This window comes from Bactrocera neohumeralis, unplaced genomic scaffold (genome assembly GCF_024586455.1).
Source record: "Bactrocera neohumeralis isolate Rockhampton unplaced genomic scaffold, APGP_CSIRO_Bneo_wtdbg2-racon-allhic-juicebox.fasta_v2 cluster09, whole genome shotgun sequence".
In the NCBI taxonomy this organism is placed as follows: Eukaryota; Metazoa; Arthropoda; class Insecta; order Diptera; family Tephritidae; genus Bactrocera; species Bactrocera neohumeralis.
This window is the reverse complement of record NW_026089622.1, coordinates 22,458,545-22,476,848: the sequence shown is the minus strand read 5'-3', so window position 1 is coordinate 22,476,848 and position 18,304 is coordinate 22,458,545. Positions and strand designations below refer to the sequence as shown.

The 18,304-nt window shown below is 34.6% G+C and overlaps 3 protein-coding genes across 7 annotated transcripts in view; 1 reads left to right on the top strand and 2 right to left on the bottom strand.

Moving 5' to 3' along the window:
- The window catches only part of LOC126764069 (uncharacterized), a 378,237-nt gene that overhangs the window by 293,378 nt on the left and 66,555 nt on the right, over positions 1-18,304 (bottom strand). The window lies entirely within an intron of this gene.
- Positions 7,702-9,496, top strand: LOC126764670 (uncharacterized). The gene is made up of 3 exons (XM_050482327.1): positions 7,702-8,203; positions 8,260-8,463; positions 9,488-9,496. Exons 1-3 carry the CDS (start codon positions 7,904-7,906, stop codon positions 9,494-9,496), a joined length of 513 nt encoding a protein of 170 aa, XP_050338284.1. The 5' UTR covers positions 7,702-7,903.
- LOC126764179 (putative nuclease HARBI1) overlaps positions 9,733-18,304 on the bottom strand; it is a 62,132-nt gene continuing 53,560 nt past the window's right edge. The window contains exons 2-4 of one of the 2 annotated variants that reach the window (XM_050481973.1): positions 10,558-10,752; positions 10,071-10,477; positions 9,733-9,981 (exon numbers count right to left, since the gene is read on the bottom strand). In XM_050481973.1, the coding sequence (XP_050337930.1) occupies positions 9,974-9,981; positions 10,071-10,477; positions 10,558-10,752 (610 nt within the window). In that variant the 3' untranslated portion in view covers positions 9,733-9,973. Of the gene's footprint in view, positions 10,478-10,557; positions 10,753-18,304 lie in introns of both variants that reach the window. The other variant, XM_050481972.1, reaches the window with a different exon arrangement.

The following is an 18,304-nucleotide window of genomic DNA, read 5'->3' as shown; positions in this document are numbered from 1 at the left end:
TGAACCGGAAACCAACGCATCTTTATCTTTTCGCAAATTATAATATCTTATAGTGAAAATTAGATTTAAATTAATTCGCGCATTCCCAAGTAACTTTTCGTGTCTCAAAAACTCTTGAGATTTTTCACTGAAGGTACAATATTTTTAATCTTATATAAAAGGCCCTCATGCCATACCTTATCAAACGCCTGAGCCACGTCTAGAAATATAGCTGAGCAGTACTCTCTGTGCTCAAATGCTTTTCTTATTTCGTTACTGATTCTATTTACTTGCTCTATCGTGTTATGTTTTTCACGAAACCCGAATTGGTGCGTTGGTATTATATTATTTTCGTGGAGGAAAGAAGTCATCTTTGATAGCAACACTTTTTCAAATATTTTAGAAAGACAGGGTAGAAGACTGATTGGTCTGTATGAAGACGGCTGAGTTAAGTCATTCCCAGGTTTGTCTATCAAGATAATCTGCGACTTTTTCCATGAATTAGGATAGTGTCCGAGATAAAGAATTGCATTGAAGAGCAAAGACAGCACTTCTACGGCAATATTTGGTAACTCAATTAGCATTTTTGGGGTAATATTATCATATCCTGGTGACTTTTAAGGGTTAAGTGAAATTTGGCACAAAGGATAGCATTAGGGAGGGGCATATTTGAACGTAATTTTTTTGGAAAAGTGGGCGTGGTCCCGCCCCCTACTAAGTTTTTTGTACATGTTTTTTGAAAATGGGTGTGGCCTCGCCCACTTATGGACCAAAAACCATATCTCAGGAACTACTCCACCGATTTCAATGAAATTCGGTATATAATATTTTCTTAACACCCTGATGACATTTACAAAATATGGGTGAAATCGGTTCTCAACCACGCCTTCTCCCAATATAAGGCTATTTTGAATTCCATCTAATGCCTTCTCTGTACAATATATACATTAGGAACCAATGATGATAGCGGAATAAAACTTGACACAAATACGGTATTTGAAAAATATGTAAATGACGGATAATGAAATTTTGATTATCACTTTATCATGCGAGAGTATAAAATGTTCGGTGACACCCGAACTTAGCCCTTCCTTACTTGTTTTGTATATAATATCTCCTTCTTGATAAATTTTTTGAAGCCTTTTCTTGTTATAATGCTCTAGCATTTTCTCTTGTGCATTTGGCAACACATTTTTCATATTTTCGTGAAGTTCTTGATTAAATAAAATGTTGCAAGGTTATTTACCTGTTACAGAATGAAGTTTTTTATTATACTGTTGAACTGCTCTCATAATTGATTCAAAATTACCATTACTTGTACTGTGACGTGGTGTACAATAATAAATTCGTACATTTATCTTTTCTGTTAAAGACTTGAACTGTATCGTACATAAGCCTGGTTCATTATTAATAATTATGCTTTTAACATCTGGAAATTTTTGTAACAGTTCCAAAACATTTTCTTCTTTTTTTTACGACTAGAAATTTGGAATATGAATCTATACATCTAAGAAATTTAAGCATTTGTGCGAAAAAATATCTGTATGGAGTTGAAAAAAATTAAAAAAAAAATGTTTGAAGCACCTTAGTACTTATGGGGTATTCCATACCAAGTCGACCACTTTTAACCCGACCCCTTTAAATTTTGCTGAAACTTATCCATCCTTTTCTACCCTTTGAAAACATTTTTGAGAATTTTTCCAAAATTTTTTGTCCAACTTGAAAAAAGTTTTGAATTTTTCCAAATACTGGCTTTTTTATTTTCAAATAGGCATAACTTTTGTAGAAATTGACTTTTGTGGACCTTTTTTCTTTTAAAATTTTTGTTTTTGAATGAACTTTTCGAAAAAATACACGAAAAAAATTGAACACGACCACTTATATGAAATAATCGATTTTTTTAAGTAAAACCGTCATTTTTGGGAAGTTCGCCATTTTTTGGAAGTTCGCCATCTTTTTTCCTTAAAAAAAACTTCAATTAATTTGACAACTATTCCAGCTAATACCGGAGTGGGCCGATTTTTTTTTATATTTTTTTTAGTTGTATAAAAAAAATTGTCAACTTTTCAAAAATGAAAAAAAATAAAAAAATATGAGCTGGTTGCTCCCGTATCTATAAGAATTCTAATTTGCCCAGTTTTTGTATCGGTTTTAATAACATACGGCAAATCGGAGTTTACCCTTAAAAAATGGTTCTCACCAATATTATAGATTCTTTCAATTTTTGGTTGAGGTTGTGTGCTTATTTGTGCACTTTCAATTGACTTTTTTGGTATATTTGTTGGTTGATGTGGTTGGTTTCTTTGCACAGATCTGTGTTTATTTATTAATTGGATTAATTGATCTACTTCAATGGGTTCTAGATGATTGGAATACATTTGGTATGAATTATTATCCGTTTGAGGTTACCTTAAGTTATTCTGAAAATTTGGAAATCTTCGGTTAACTGGAGGATGGTGTCGTGAACCAATTTCGTGGTTATTTTTAAGTAAATTGCAAAAAAATTGTGATCGTATTTGACTTGAATGAAGTTCTTGTGCCTTAGCAAGAGCATTTGGCAAATCGGTAGGTGTTAATGTAAATAGTATTTGGTTTAGGGAGTAATTTAAGCCAGTTATAAAAGTTCTTAACGCGGTTCCTCGATTCTTGATATTTAATTGTTTTGTAATATCTGAATTGGTGCGTGCGTCATTATAGTTTTATTTATTAGTAATGGCAATTTCTGATCAATTAAGGATGTCGATCCTTGTCTCATAACACTCATATCTTCATCAATTACGTGAATTGGTCGTCTGTCGGCGTAAGCAAAATCTAACCCTGGAAATATTGCTTCTCAATTCAATACTGTGCCATTATTAGTTAACATATCATTGGCATTACCTACAATCTTATTTCGGAAGATAGTTAGTGCTCCGAAATACCTTCTACTTCCTTCAATATAGACGCTCATCGAATTTATTGCAGCTTCTCTCCAACTGACAATAAAATTATTGACTGCCATTTTGAAAATTGTAAAATTATTTTGTTCGCTTTAAAAATTCTTTATTTCTTGATATTGAATTATCGCCTCTTTTCCATAATCCTTATTATACTCTCGCAACAATGTTGCTAAGGAGAGTATTATAGTTTTGTTCACATAACGGTTGTTTGTAAGTCCTAAAACTAAAAGAGTCAGATATAGGGTTATGTATACCAAGTGATCAGGGTGACGAGTAGAGTAGAAATCCGGATGTCTGTCTGTCCGTCCATCCGTCTGTCCGTCCGTCTGTCCGTCCGTGCAAGCTGTAACTTGAGTAAAAATTGAGATATCATGATGAAACTTGGTACACGTATTCCTTGGCTCCATAAGAGGGTTAAGTTCGAAGATGGGCAAAATCAGCCAACTGCCACGCCCACAAAATGGCGGAAACCGAGAACCTATAAAGTGTCATAACTAAGCCATAAATAAAGATATTAAAGTGAAATTTGGCACAAGGGATCGCATTAGAGAGGGGCATATTTAGACGTAATTTTTTGGAAAAGTGGGCGTGGCCCCCCCCTACTAAGTTTTTTGTACATATCTCGGAAACTACTATAGCTATGTCAACCAAACTCTATAGAGTCATTTCCTTCAGGCATTTCCATATACAGTTCAAAAATGGAAGAAATCCGATAATAACCACGCCCACCTCCCATACAAAGGTTATGTTGAAAATCACTAAAAGTGCGTTAACGGACTAACAAAAAACGACAGAAACACTAAATTTTACGGAAGAAATTGCAGAAGGAAGCTGCACCCAGACTTTTTTGAAAAATTGAAAATGGGCGTGGCCTCGCCCACTTATGGACCAAAAACCATATCTCAGGAACTACTCCACCGATTTCAAATTCGGTATATAATATTTTCTTAACACCCTGATGACATGTACGAAATATGGGTGAAATCGGTTCACAACCACGCCTTCTTCCAATATAACGCTATTTTGAATTCCATCTGATGCCTTCTCTGTATAATATATAGTACATTAGGAACCAATGATGATAGCGGAATAAAACTTTACAAAAATACGATATTTGAAAAATATGTAAATGACGTATAATGAAATCTCGCTTATCACTTTATCATGCGAGAGTATAAAATGTTCGGTGACACCCTGAAATTTCTTCCGTAAAATTTAGTGTTTCTGACGTTTTTTGTTAGTCCGTTAACGCACTTTTAGTGATTTTCAACATAACCTTTGTATGGGAGGTGGGCGTGGTTATTATCCGATTTCTTCCATTTTTAAACTGTATATGGAAATGCCTGAAGAAAACGACTCTGTAGAGTGTGGTTGACATAGCTATAGTAGTTTCCAAGATATGTACAAAAAACTTAGTAGGGGGCGGGGCCACGCCCACTTTTCCAAAAAAATTGCGTTGAAATATGCCCCTCCCTAATGCGATTCTGTGTGCCAAATTTCACTTTAATATCTTTATTTATGGTTTAGTTATGACACTTTATAGATTTTCGGTTTCCGCCATTTTGTGGGCGTGGCAGTGGGCCGATTTTGCCCATCTTCGAACTTAACCTTCTTATGGAGCCAGAGAATATGTGTACCAAGTTTCATCATGATATCTCAATTTTTACTCAAGTTACAGCTTGCACGGACGGACAGACGGACGGACAGACGGACGGACGGACAGACAGACATCCGGATTTCGACTCAACTCGTCACCCTGATCACTTTGGTATATATAACCCCATATCTGACTCTTTTAGTTTTAGGACTTACAAACAACCGTTATGTGAACAAAACTGTAATACTCTCCTTAGCAACATTGTTGCGAGAGTATAAAAATTAGAACAAATTCAGAAAGTTTTCCATACAAAAACTTGATTCCGATCATTCAGTTTGTATGGCAGCTATATGCTATAGTAATCCGATATGAACAGTTTCCTCGGAGCTTACATTATTGCTTTCGAAACTAATCTATACCAAATTTCGTGAATATATCTTGTCAAATGTAAAAGTTTTCCATACAAAAACTTGATTCCGATCATTCAGTTTGTATGGCAGCTATATGCTATAATTAACCGATCTGAACAATTTCTTCGGAGATTACATTGTTGTCTTAGCAAATAATCTATACCAAATTTCGTGAAGATACATTGTGAAAGTTTTCCATACAATAACTTGATTCGGATCGTTCAGTTTGTATGGCAGCTATATGTTATAGTGATCCGATATCGGCCGTTCCGATAAATGAGCAGCTTCTTGAAGAGAAAATGACGTTTACAAAACGATAACTTAAAAACTGAGGGACTATTTCGTATATATACAGACAGACGGACGGACAGACAGACAGACTGACATGGCTAAATCGACTTTGCTCAACGTACTGATCATTTATATACAATGTACTTTATAGGGTCTCCGACGCTTCCTTCTGGGTGTTACAAACTTCGTGACAAATATTATATTATATTATTATAATGTTAATATACCCTGTGCAGGGTATAAAAAGAGAAATAAAGATTTTTGCAAAGTGCACAACACAATTCTACAAATTTCAAAAATAGCGGTAAATGATTTTACTGCAGAAGACATAGCCAAATACAACAAGCATTGCCATGAAAAACTTTACTGGTCTCCTAGTATGATTTTTCAACATTAACTCGGATCATACAAAATAATAGAATTGCAAAGTTTCCAAAAGTTTAACATGTTTTCGATTAGGCCTTAAATGGATTTGAATGTCATGGTGGAGCCTTTTTATCTACTTTTCCCTTTTTCAAAAGTGGGGGTATACACGTTTGGCAATACTTAAGGTGTAAAGAAGTCTCATATGTAAAATTTACGTGCTTTAATTTGTATGCATGTGCATACAGTCATATACCTACGCATTTTGTATAGAAATAGTTTATTACTTTATTTCGGGGTACGATCTTTAGACCACCATGCATGAATTTATATATTACAAGTAAGGAAGGGCTAAGTTCGGGTGTCACCGAACATTTTATACTCTCGCATGATAAAGTGATAATCGAGATTTCATTATCCGTTATTTACATATTTTTCAAATACCGTATTTGTGTAAAGTTTTATTCCGCTATCATCATTGGTTCCTAATGTATATATTATACAGAGAAGGCATCAGATGGAATTCAAAATAGCGTTATATTGGAAGAAGGCGTGGTTGTGAACCGATTTCACCTATATTTCGTACATGTCATCAGGGTGTTAAGAAAATATTATATACCGAATTTCATTGAAATCGGTCTAGTAGTTCCTGAGATATGGTTTTTGGTCCATAAGTGGGCGAGGCCACGCCCATTTTCAATTTTTCACAAAAGTCTGGGTGCAGCTTCCTTCTGCAATTTCTTCCGTAAAATTTAGTGTTTCTGTCGTTTTTTGTTAGTCCGTTAACGCACTTTTAGTGATTTTCAACATAACCTTTGTATGGGAGGTGGGCGTGGTTAATATTCGATTTCTTCCATTTTTGAACTGTATATGGAAATGCCTGAAGAAAACGACTCTGTAGAGTTTGGTTGGCATAGCTATAGTAGTTTCCGAGATACGTACAAAAAACTTAGTAGGGGGCGGGGCCACTCCCACTTTTCCAAAAATATTACGTCCAAATATGCCCCTCCCTAATGCGATCTTTTGTGCCAAATTTCACTTTAATATCTTTATTTATGGCTTAGTTATGACACTTTATAGGTTTTCGGTTTCCGCCATTTTGTGGGCGTGGCAGTGGGCCGATTTTGCCCGTCTTCGAACTTAAACTTCTTATGGAGTCAAGGAATACGTGTACCAAGTTTCATGACGATATCTCAATTTTTACTCAAGTTACAGCTTGCACGGACGGACAGACGGACGGACAGACAGACATCCGGATTTCGACTCTACTCGTCACCCTGATCACTTTGGTATATATAACCCTATATCTGACTCTTTTAGTTTTAGGACTTACAAACAACCGTTATGTGAACAAAACTATAATACTCTCCTTAGCAACATTGTTGCGAGAGTATAAAAACGTAACAACTGGTACGCAGATGACAGAATACGACACCCAGACAATTAACGATTCAATTATATGCAATGAAAATGTAGAAACTGTGAAATCTTTACCGGAATTCTCGGGAAGGTCATACGTAAGTTGGAGGCAAGCTGAAAAAAGTACAATGAGTCTCTATATATGTAGAAGGGAGTAGGAGATATCTTGGAATCATAACAATAGTAAGAAACAAGATTGTTGGCAATGAATACGACATTTTGACAAACCAGTTTTAAATTTAGAAGCCATAGTTCGAGATTTTTTTTTTGCGTATGCTGATTGAAGGCCAATACACATAATTGACCAAGAAATGAGCATACTCAGACAAGGATCACAATCCTTAATAGATTATTACAATGATGTCAATAAGAAATTGACATTGTTAATGAATGAAACAATAATGACGCACGGAACAAATTCCGAAATAACAAAGCAATTAAATATTAAAAGTCGGGAAATTGCGCTTAGAACATTCGTAACTGGTTTAAACTATCCTTTAAGCCAAATACTTTTTACTTTAACGCCTACTTGCTAAAGCGCAAGAACTTCAATCAAACTAAATGAGATCACGCGTTACATTTCTCTAAAAAGAATCAAGAAATTGTTTCTCGAAAACAACAATTTAATAAAAACTTTCAAAATAATTTGAGGTATCCGCAAAGGAATACTAATACGAACGAAAAATATCCCAATCTTCCAGGGGGGTTACTCTGTAATGAGATACGAATATGAAAATGTTCGCATCTTCAATTTTGGTACTCTGTAATACGACAAACGCAGTAAATTTTGAAATTTTCGAATTTAGTTTTTCCCTTTCGCATTAGCGGTACTCTGCTTTGCTAAAGCAATTGTCAAACATGCGTTATATTCGTAATTTTTGTGCTACAAGTATAAAGAAGTCGCAATGCTTGAAAATGTAAGTTTCAAATATGAATTAGTTGTTTTAATTGCTACTAAAATATATAACGCCGTGCATATGAACTATTTTGCACAAATTTACAGGGAAGCACCGAAAATAAAACAACAAACTCAACCAAAGCAATTTGAAATTCTTGTGGATTTCATGAAGGCGCATCCCGATTTATCGAAAGGATCACTAAAAACACCAGACGCCAAAAATACCTCCAATAATTTATGGAAAAATTTAGTTTCCCATTTAAACGCAGCTGGGCCACCATTGCGCGACATTGCGGGGTGGAAAAAGGTAATTCCAATAATTGCACAGAAATTATAAATGTGATTAAATGTAATCAATTAAAGGTTTGGGCAGACTATAAGATTCACTTAAACGCAAAAATGCGACGAAACAAAAATAATATTTCGGGAACTGGAGGTGGTCCCTCACTTTTCATACCCTTATCACAGTTAGAGCAACAATTGAGTGAGTTATTGTCAATAGAGGAATCAATAAATGGAATGAGTGGTACCTTGTCATTCGGTGCAGCTATAAGCAGCATGTCGGAGGTAAATGCAGACCCTACCGAACGAAATACACAAAACAGGGAACTACCACAATGTTCCAAAATGGCATGCACACCTCATAAAAAACAGCAGACTCCTCTTAATACACAAGAAAATGAACTACCACATTGTTCAAATGTGACGTACCCACCGCGCAAAAAGCAGCAGACTCTGCTTGAACAACAAGTCGAAAACCAAATTATATTCCACAATAACTCGATTAAAGTGTTAAACGATATAAATTTTAATATAAAAAACATTTTTAAAACATTGAAAAAAAGAAATAAATTTTAAAAACGGAGACTAACCTTTGAAAAGGAAAAAATTTCTATATAAACAAAAAATTGATGAACAAAAATTGAGAAACTGGAAAATGTAAGTTAAATAACTATATAACTGCGAGAAAAAGAATTAAAAACTACAAATTTAATCTGTAATTATTTAAATTTAATTTTCGTTGTTACAATGAAATAAAAGACTGGATTTATTAATTTGCAAATAGTTCATTTTAATTAAGTTGAGTTACGAGCATTTATCATATTTGTTTTAATATCGTCCCTAATGTTTCTAGCAATAGTAATAAAATTACCACTATTAGGTAAATCTATATTAGTGGTGGAAAATTCTTCTGGCTCAAGTGTAATATTAATTGGTACTTCTACCTTGTACAAAATGCATATATTGTGTAGAGCGCAGCATACGTTCAAAATTTTAACGACTTTTTCAGGCGCGTAATGTAGCTCTCTTGCAGATAACAAGCATCGAAATCTCCCTTTTAATACACCAAACACGCGTTCAATTAGTGATCGGCCTTTTGTAAACTGTTGGTTGAAATAGAGTTCATCAGAACGTTCTGGCGCATTCCTATATGGCGTTAGCAGCCAAGGTTCAAGAGGATATCCGGAGTCTCCTATAATAATAACAATAAAATCATATACATAAGTGTTGCTGAGAGATGTTGATAATTTCTTTTAAAACATCAATATAATGTAATAATATATAACAATTTTATCTTATGGCGATTTAGCCGCCATAAGTTATTATTACAGTTATATATACTCACCAAGAATTCGTTCGCTTCTATTTCCATTTTCGTAGTTCGTCCTCAAACTTTCACGTTCTCCTGAGAGGTTCCATACGTGGGAGTCATGCGACGCTCCTCCAAATCTACCATTTACTGCCCTTATCTGCATTTTGTTTTGATCACATATCATATATATGTAATTAAAAGTGTGTTTTAGTTTAGGTTCATTCCGTGATGGTCGTACTGGATGTGCGTCCCATCAATCACTCCAATTGTGCCTGGAATCCGGACGTCATAAAAGGTTCTATTTGCTTCAATTTTTTCCTCAATGGTCAAGGGAAACACGATATGCTTTGGGCACAGAGTTTTCTCGATGGCATCGCACACTTCCAAGATGCATCGGGAAACCGATTGTTGGGCTAGCCAATCGGGGAGTTATGCGACGCTCCTCCAAATCTACCATTTACTGCCCTTATCTGCATTTTGTGATCACATATCTAAAAAAAGTTTTGGTCATTGCACTGGAATCAATATACATATGTATATTATTGTATTTATGAATGTTCTGTGCTGTGTTTTAGTTTACGATTAAAAAATAAGTGTTCATTCCGTGATGGTCGTATCAACTGGATGTGCGTCCCATCAATCACTCCAATTACGCCTGGAATTCCGGACGTCAAGTAAAAGGTTCTATTTGCTTCAATTTTTTCCTCAATGGTCAAGGGAAACACGATATGCTTTGGGCACAGAGTTTTCTCGATGGCATCGCACACTTCCAAGATGCATCGGGAAACCGATTGTTGGGCTAGCCCTGAATGCCTATCTTGGCCGACCGAGTGTTGATACCCGCCCTGTGCGAGGAACTTCAAGGTTGTTGACAGTTTTACAATTTCTGGAATTGATGTGGTCCTTTGAGCGACTTTTAATTGGGGTCTTATGTTGTCCAAAACATATAAAAATGCGTGCTTATTAAGGCGGAAATTTTGCATGAAGCTAAAAACACAAAATGTGTAGATGTTAAGTACATTTTAAAGTACATTAAGTACATTTTGAAACCGCAATTTTTTACTAACCTTTTATCGCTTAGAGACATAATGTCCGAATTATCTCGAATAATTCTTTTATCAATTCTTTCCTGAGAATAATAATGATCCCACAATGCCACAGAATTCATTTTTAAATTATTCAACACAGTTTTAACGAACAAATTATTCTGATTTTCTTTATTTTGCTCGTTTATACTTTGACATTTTCGGAAGTAATGCCAACTATTACATAAAAAGAAAAAAAAGCAAAGGTGAACAACATTGTTAGTGATGCGTAAGCAATACAGAGTATCAATTGCCTATCGCATCGCATTGGGCTTTCGAATCGCATTGTCTTTCGCATCGCTTTACAGAGTAAGCCCCCAGACCCAATGGACGTGGATCAATCAAATCAAATAATAAATAGCCCCAGGCCTGTACAAACAAACCAAGTACAGGCAAGGAGTAACAGATACAATTGGCAAACCAATTATCTACAAACAAATAAACCAAAGAGGCAAAATGAAAGTGCACAACTAAGCACACAGCCTCAACCAAAAATTTAAAGAATTAATAACATTGGGGAAAACCATTTTTTATGGAAAACTCTGATTTGCAACCAGTTCATATATACTAGAGTTCTGCAGGAATGCATCCATAAGGTTGGTACGCAGCTCTCAAGTAATTGCTCAAGAAAAAAAATACATTATTTCTCAAGTAATTTTGACAGCTGGTTACGCATTGTGAATGATCTACATTAGAAGAGCAAGAGAGAATAAACAAAGAAAACAAACTTTGTACGTAATATGTATGTGTGTATGTGTATGGAAACATAAATATTTTCATTGAGATTTGAGAAATGTTGTTGATGATTGGTAGGTTTTATACAACATTTCAAAATGGAATATACTTCTTAATAATGATTTCAACTAATTTAGGATGAATTTGACGATTATTTCGAATTTCCTTCAAGAAACAATTGTTGATTTCATGTTTCTTCGCAAAACCAGGTTTGCCATATTCACATTTTACTGAAAAAAAGTATCAAAAATTAGTACTAGATTTCTTTAGAGCTGCGTACTAGCACAAGTAAATTTATCGCAGGAAAGTTTCCTGACCGTTTCTTAAGCGTTTTTTTATATGAAATTTTTACGTTTCTTGAGAGCTGCGTACTAAGCTATAACGGCAAATGAATTACTTATTCTAGAAATGGGCACATTCTTTTTCTGCACAGTATAATTGAGTGAGAGTGAATAGGGAAATATTGACTGTATTGACAGGCAGTGTTTTCACTCACTTCATAGTTGTACAGCTGTTAATGAGTACAGCAAAATTGGTGTGCAGTTAACGCACTGTACAGTGTTTTGGTGTGCAGTTTACTTACTGTACAGTGAGAGAATCTTCACAACATTGGTTTTATTTTTTCGGTGAAAATGTATTTATTATAAAACAAAGAGCTTAGCAACTAATAATATTTTAATTCAAAGTAATTATATTAATTATTTTATGCTACAAATGATTCTATATTTAATTCAGCTAATTTGTTCTTTTTCTAAATCTGTGAACTTTGTCTATTTATTTGTGGGTGGAAATAAAAATAGGGCAATGTTATGAAATTTGTTTAAATTATCATGAACTATGGAATATAAATATTTTAAAAGTGAAAACTTCCATTTTTGTTCAATTTCGATGTCATTGTCTTTTGGAGTGGATATTTTTTTTAGGTTATTAATGTGTGGAATAGTCAAATGCAATGTTGGATAATTGTTACCCTCCAGGTTTTTCGAACAAGCCTCAAACGAAGCAGGAAGTTCCGCCAGTCCGCTAATACTATTTAAATATATCTTGAATTCTACATATTTTTTTTTCCATAAAAATCTGAGAATTTTATTGCTACAAAAACTTACATTTTCTTGTGCGTTCATTGCACGAGCGTCGTTTTCCTTACAATCCATGTTTATGCACGTGTTAATAATACTGAACTCATCTGCACAGTTGTATAATAGCACACACACCCACACTGTCCTTATAATTTCGCTTGATGTCCCTCTTGTTAAAAAAATACAAATGTAGTACTCATTCACGAAGAGTACAACCATATACTGTTCTCACTCTAAGTGAGAACAATAAAAATGTGTGCTACCTACTTCTGCCCTAAGAAGTATACTGTACAGCAAAGTATAAGTGCAGTATTTTAAAAGTACAGGTCTGTTAAGCTAGATATGGGTACATTCATGCAGAAGTCTAATATATACGAACTGGAATTTATAATGACAAAAACACTTTAGTAATTAAGAAGAGGGTAAGAACCATTAATGGTTCGACCATCATAAAATATTTTCACAATATTAATCTACTGGGCGTACAACAAAGTTCTTATGAAATTGATAACTTGGAGAGCGATCTCTTAATGGAATTAATTTTTTAAATAAAATAGTAGCCACAATAGATATTCCAAATCGGAAATGAATTTACGGAAATTAAGAAATAGAGAAAATACATTTTCTCAATGATTTAATTTCATTAAACGCTGTTTAAATGAGTTAAGCCTCCCCGACTCTATCCGGGAAAAACTGGCGCACCCTAGCACAACTTAACTCCTCTGAGAAGAACACCACACTTAACAACGGAAAACAACATGCACTAATACAACACACCTGGGGACAAATTGCATTTCACCACAGCAGATGACAACTATCTAACTAACAAAAGGATTTGATCATCGCTGCTTTCGGACACATTCGCTGAGACACTGCGCCGCGTCAACACCTCCACTCTACCGCAATTATACTTTTTCGACCTCCATTCGTAACAACTCGATCGCCAGCTCCAGCAAGTCGGAATAGGATTCTCGCCGCCCCGTATATCGACATTTATTTTAATAAAATTAGATTTTATAACATTTATAATTATAAAAATTATAATTCCTTTAATCAAATTGTGAAAACACAAACAAAATTTGTTTTTGTTAAACATAAATTTTGTAAATTTTTATTCAAACAGCATTGGGCAAGATAGTCCGAAGACGCCAGCCGAAGAAAGTACCGGCAATATTAAAAATAAAAATATATTAAAATTGTGTAACAAACAAATTCTACAACACCTGCCGAAGAATCTTATATTAAAAAAAATTATTTTGGGACAAAAAGAGCCTAAAACGCCAGCCGAAGTTCTTGCCGGTAAAATAAAACAAAAAAAAAGGTGAAAAAGCAAATAAAAATATAAAAATACAAAATTTAAACTTCTTAGGACAAGAAAATCCTAAGATACCAGTCGAAGATAATACCGACAGTAAAATAAAAAATATACTCCAAAAAAGGGAGGTAATAATATTTTAAAAATACATAATTTCAATATTAAGGCAATAATGCATGCTTCCCATTTCACTATGGAGAAATCAAATATATAAAATTCTCGTGTCACGGTGTACGTTATTGAACTCCTCTGAAACCGCTCGACTGATTTTCGTGAATCTTAGCGTGCATATCGGCTAGGGTGGAGAATCGGCCAACATCTATTTTTCATCCTCCTAAATGTTAAGGGAAATTGGAAATTGGAAAATTCCCAAAAAGTAACATTTTTCCATACAAATTTTTTTTTCAATTTTTGTTTGTTTTGTTTTTCAATATTTTTATTTGTCAAATATTTGAATCATTCAATTTCGGTCGCATGCTTTTTTTATTCCGGCTATTCAAAAGAAAAATTATTGAAAATTATTCAGTGAAAACGTTATTTTTCACATAAAGTGATCAATTACAGATTGAAATTTCTTACGAAGCCACGAAGAGGTCACGCTAATATCGGTAGGCGTTCCGTTTGCCATCAACGTATGGCAGCCCAAGACATATGAACGACTACTCCCAGGAATTATGGAACGCGGTCAATCAGGAAGCGATCGTCACGATGTCACAGCACGACTTTTTCAAACAACAGCAGCGATGTTTGATGGACTTTATCTTGAAGCAACATATGGTACATATATATGGTGCTGTTAGATGCTGGATGTATTCTGTTGAGTACACCAGATCAAACTGATGAACTCATTTCTGCGGAAATTCCTGATGCAGAGAAAGATACAGTATTATACCAAATGATGAAAACCAATATGGTTCATGGACCTTGCGGACACCACAATCCCACTTCGGGTTGCATGTCTGACAATAAATGCACGAAACACTATCCAAGTGCTTTTCTTTCGGAAACTCAAACTTGAAATGATAGGCGTGGCTCACCAGACGACAATGGCAGAACATTCAGCATTCAATTTAGAAGAATGAATATTAAAGTTGACAACACATGGATCGTATCATATTCGCCATTATTGTGTAATTCACATTCAAAACTCATATCAATGTTGAGTATTGCAGTTTGGTGTAATCGATAAAATACGTTTGTAATTTCGTCACCAAAGGAAGCAACATGGCGGTTATTGGTCTTGAACAATACGGTCGATACGTGAACTGCAATAAAGCGCTTTGTAGGATATTTACTTTTGCAATTCATGAACGTTTTCCGACTGTTGTGCATCTCGCAGTTAATTTGCAGAGTGTATTTCAACCCAGAGAATACAGTACAGCCAGTGGAAACACCGCCAGCAACAAAATTAACTTTGACGAGTTTTTTCTCAATTTTCTTCAGTATCCGTTTGCGAGAACATTGCTCTATTCGGAAATACCTTGATATTATACCTGGAATGCATCGTCAAAGAAATAGTTGCGCAGAAAGCAATTCCAACCAGTAGATTAACATCCAGGTGTGTTATCAACTAATGCATTAGGACAAATTTACACAATCCACCCGATAAACGACGATTGTTTCTACCTTAGGTTGCTATTGATTAATGTACGCGGTTCAACATTATTTGAGTCATTACGTACTGTGAATGGTACGGGGTGTGCAAATTTTGGAGAAGTAAGCCAGCAATTAAAATTTCTGGAACATGTTTGGAAAATTGGAAATGGATCAATTCCGGTAGTTCGATATCAATTCCATCTGTCGTTTATCAATTCGCGAAAGATGAACTCATCACGAATGTTCGGACATTGGCCAAATTATCGTAAGTACGATTCCTTAAGTGCACGCGCAATGTTAGCCAAAAATACCGATGTTGTTGACTTAAACTGGAAGATTTAAAGTCAAATTCTGGGAGACTTGCGCTCATACAAATCGATCGATCGTCTTGACAATGAGACGAAGCCGCGAATTATCAAGTGGAATTTCTAAGTGCTTTGGAGAGGCTTGGTATGACACCGCATTATTTGCGTCTCAAAGTTGGATCTGTCGTTATTATGTTTCGCAATCTTCAAGCACCGAAACTGTGTAATGCAACCCGACTGATTGTAACGTAGCATCTTATAGAATGGGGCAGAATGCTTGACTCTACGAATTCCTCTGAGCTCCAACGATTTGCCATTTCAATTCAAACCTTTTCAGTTTTCAAAGAGTTCTACAATTTTCAATATCAGTTCCAACGCATTCCGTTTCAAGTGAAAATTGCATTTGTGATGAGAATCAATAGGACACAAGGATAGTCGCTAGAAGTGTGTGGCATAAATTTGGAAATGCTATGTTTTTAACAAGGACGGATATACGTGGCGTGCTCACGAGTTGGAAAACCATCTGCTCTGTAGATTTACGCACCGAAACAGAAACCAAAAAATATTGTTTATCAAGCTTCGTTAAAATTGAAAAAATTGGAATAATCGAAAATAAAAGATTTTCAACACAATATAAATTCAACTTTCTTTTCATTTCAAAACACATAATTTCAGGCAGGACAACGGCTGCCGGGTCAGCTAGTAATTTATAAAAAAGTAATATGAGGAAGAAATAAATTAAATCCTAAATATAAAAAAAAACTAATAGTTCCAGAAGACAATATTATAGTTTAATTTTATTATCTTATAGACACAATGAAGACATTTTTACATATTTCGTAGATACTTTTAACGACACTATATCAGACATAATTGACTACAAAAAAGAAAATTACTAATCGAAAGTGAAATAACAAATGCGAAAATAAATATTATTCAGTCCAATTTTGCAAAAAGGAGTCAAATAATGCATTTTGTATGATAAAAAGAAATTTTACTTGTTTATTAATAAAGTAATAAATATTGTAATAGTTTCCGGAAAACAATGCGAATAATCATATAATAGTCGCAGTATATTTGATATCTTTTTAAGATAATGTAATAATTGATGATACAAAATAAGAAAATCCCACTGGAAAATTTTTTAAATATTTAAAAGAAGTAAAATTTAAGCCAATTTCTGTATAAGAATATATTGAAACAAAAATATTGATTTAAGATTGGAAAACCTAAACATGTTAACTCCAATAAAACAAGAAATAAAAAGAAATCCTGTTTGGTGGATATTTAGCACTTTATTATTGATAATCATATTAGGTTATTTTATAACAAAAGTAATAACATATATTATATTAAATATTAAAATTAAAAATTCATTAGAAAGAGAGAAAATGTTAAAAAAACTATCGACACAAATAAGTATATCGACGACTAATATCCCGGGTCGAGACCAACGGTCTGATAAACTTAGTCGAGACCAATGGTGCTTGGCTATGCCAAGTGGTGTTTACATACATTTGTATGGAAATACATGTTGTATTTACGCTCATATATGTACAATATAGATATGTACATACATTTTTGAAATTTCTTACCTCTCGATTTGGTTGAAATCAAATTGACTACCTTGTTCACGCGTGGCGTGGCAATAGCGTTCACAAAAAATGTAACATTTTGAGAAAAATTACATTTCTTAACCTTTTAAAACGCTCTAGCGTCAAATAAATTGCACCGGTTAGGTAATTTAAAGAGCTTTCAGGAAATTAATTCCACCGGGCGCGTGGCAATAGGCGAAAATGGGTTTTCACCATGTCCCCCCTTTTGTTTCTCTACAGTTGGGGGGGTATGGGGCCGGGGGGGATGAAAACCATTTTGCGAGTTAGTTCACCCCTAGGGCTTTCAGGAAAGCCCTCAACCTCCGTCTATCCCTACCAGGGGCGTGGCAATAGCGTTCACAAAAAATGTAACATTTTGAGAAAAATTACATTTTTCTTAACCTTTAAATTGGTTGGTGTACTAACTTGTAATATTATAATATCCTTTTTTCGTCCTTTTCGATACGATATCCTTGAATTTTCTAAATCCTATAGACAATAAAATTCTAGGAAGCTACCTGGAAGCGCAAGTCGTTTGCTACACTCTAAATATATTTAAATAACATTTAAAAACAAAATATGCCTGGCCAGACCCGAGGGTCTCGTTGAGGGATATAAATGGCTCGATGAGATTGAACGATCGAAAATGGTATCGGATACCTTTGATGAGTTTGTACTGGCGATTGTATTGGATATATTGATGAAACCGAGATTAAATTAGCAGTCTTCTAATTGAAGACCATCATACTTCTCCAGAAATCACATATATTCAATAAAAGCACAAATAGTTTGTGACTATAAACCAGTAATTCGACTTGTTGTGGTTAGTCACCCTGGGAGCTGGCATGATGCCCGTATATATCGAAATAGCTCGCTTTTTCAGCAAAATGAGCAGTATTTTTCTTCAAAGCTATGGATTGTTGGGGACTCGGCATACCCTTTATCTGGAACGTTAATAACTCCTTACAGAAGCAAAACAAGACAATTGGATAGAAACGCCCGAATTGCATTTAATTTACGGCACTAAATACCGGGATAGAGTAAAGCATTGTTTTGGGCTTTTAAAAGAAAGATTTGACAGCCTTAAAGGTAACATGTGGTAAC

Bases quoted from the DNA above. Each gene is read 5' to 3' on its own strand.
- LOC126764670 (XM_050482327.1), top strand. From the start codon at position 7,904: ATGCTTGAAAATGTAAGTTTCAAATATGAATTAGTTGTTTTAATTGCT. The intron at 8,204-8,259 runs GTAATTCCAATA...AATCAATTAAAG, and splicing joins ACATTGCGGGGTGGAAAAAG to GTTTGGGCAGACTATAAGAT.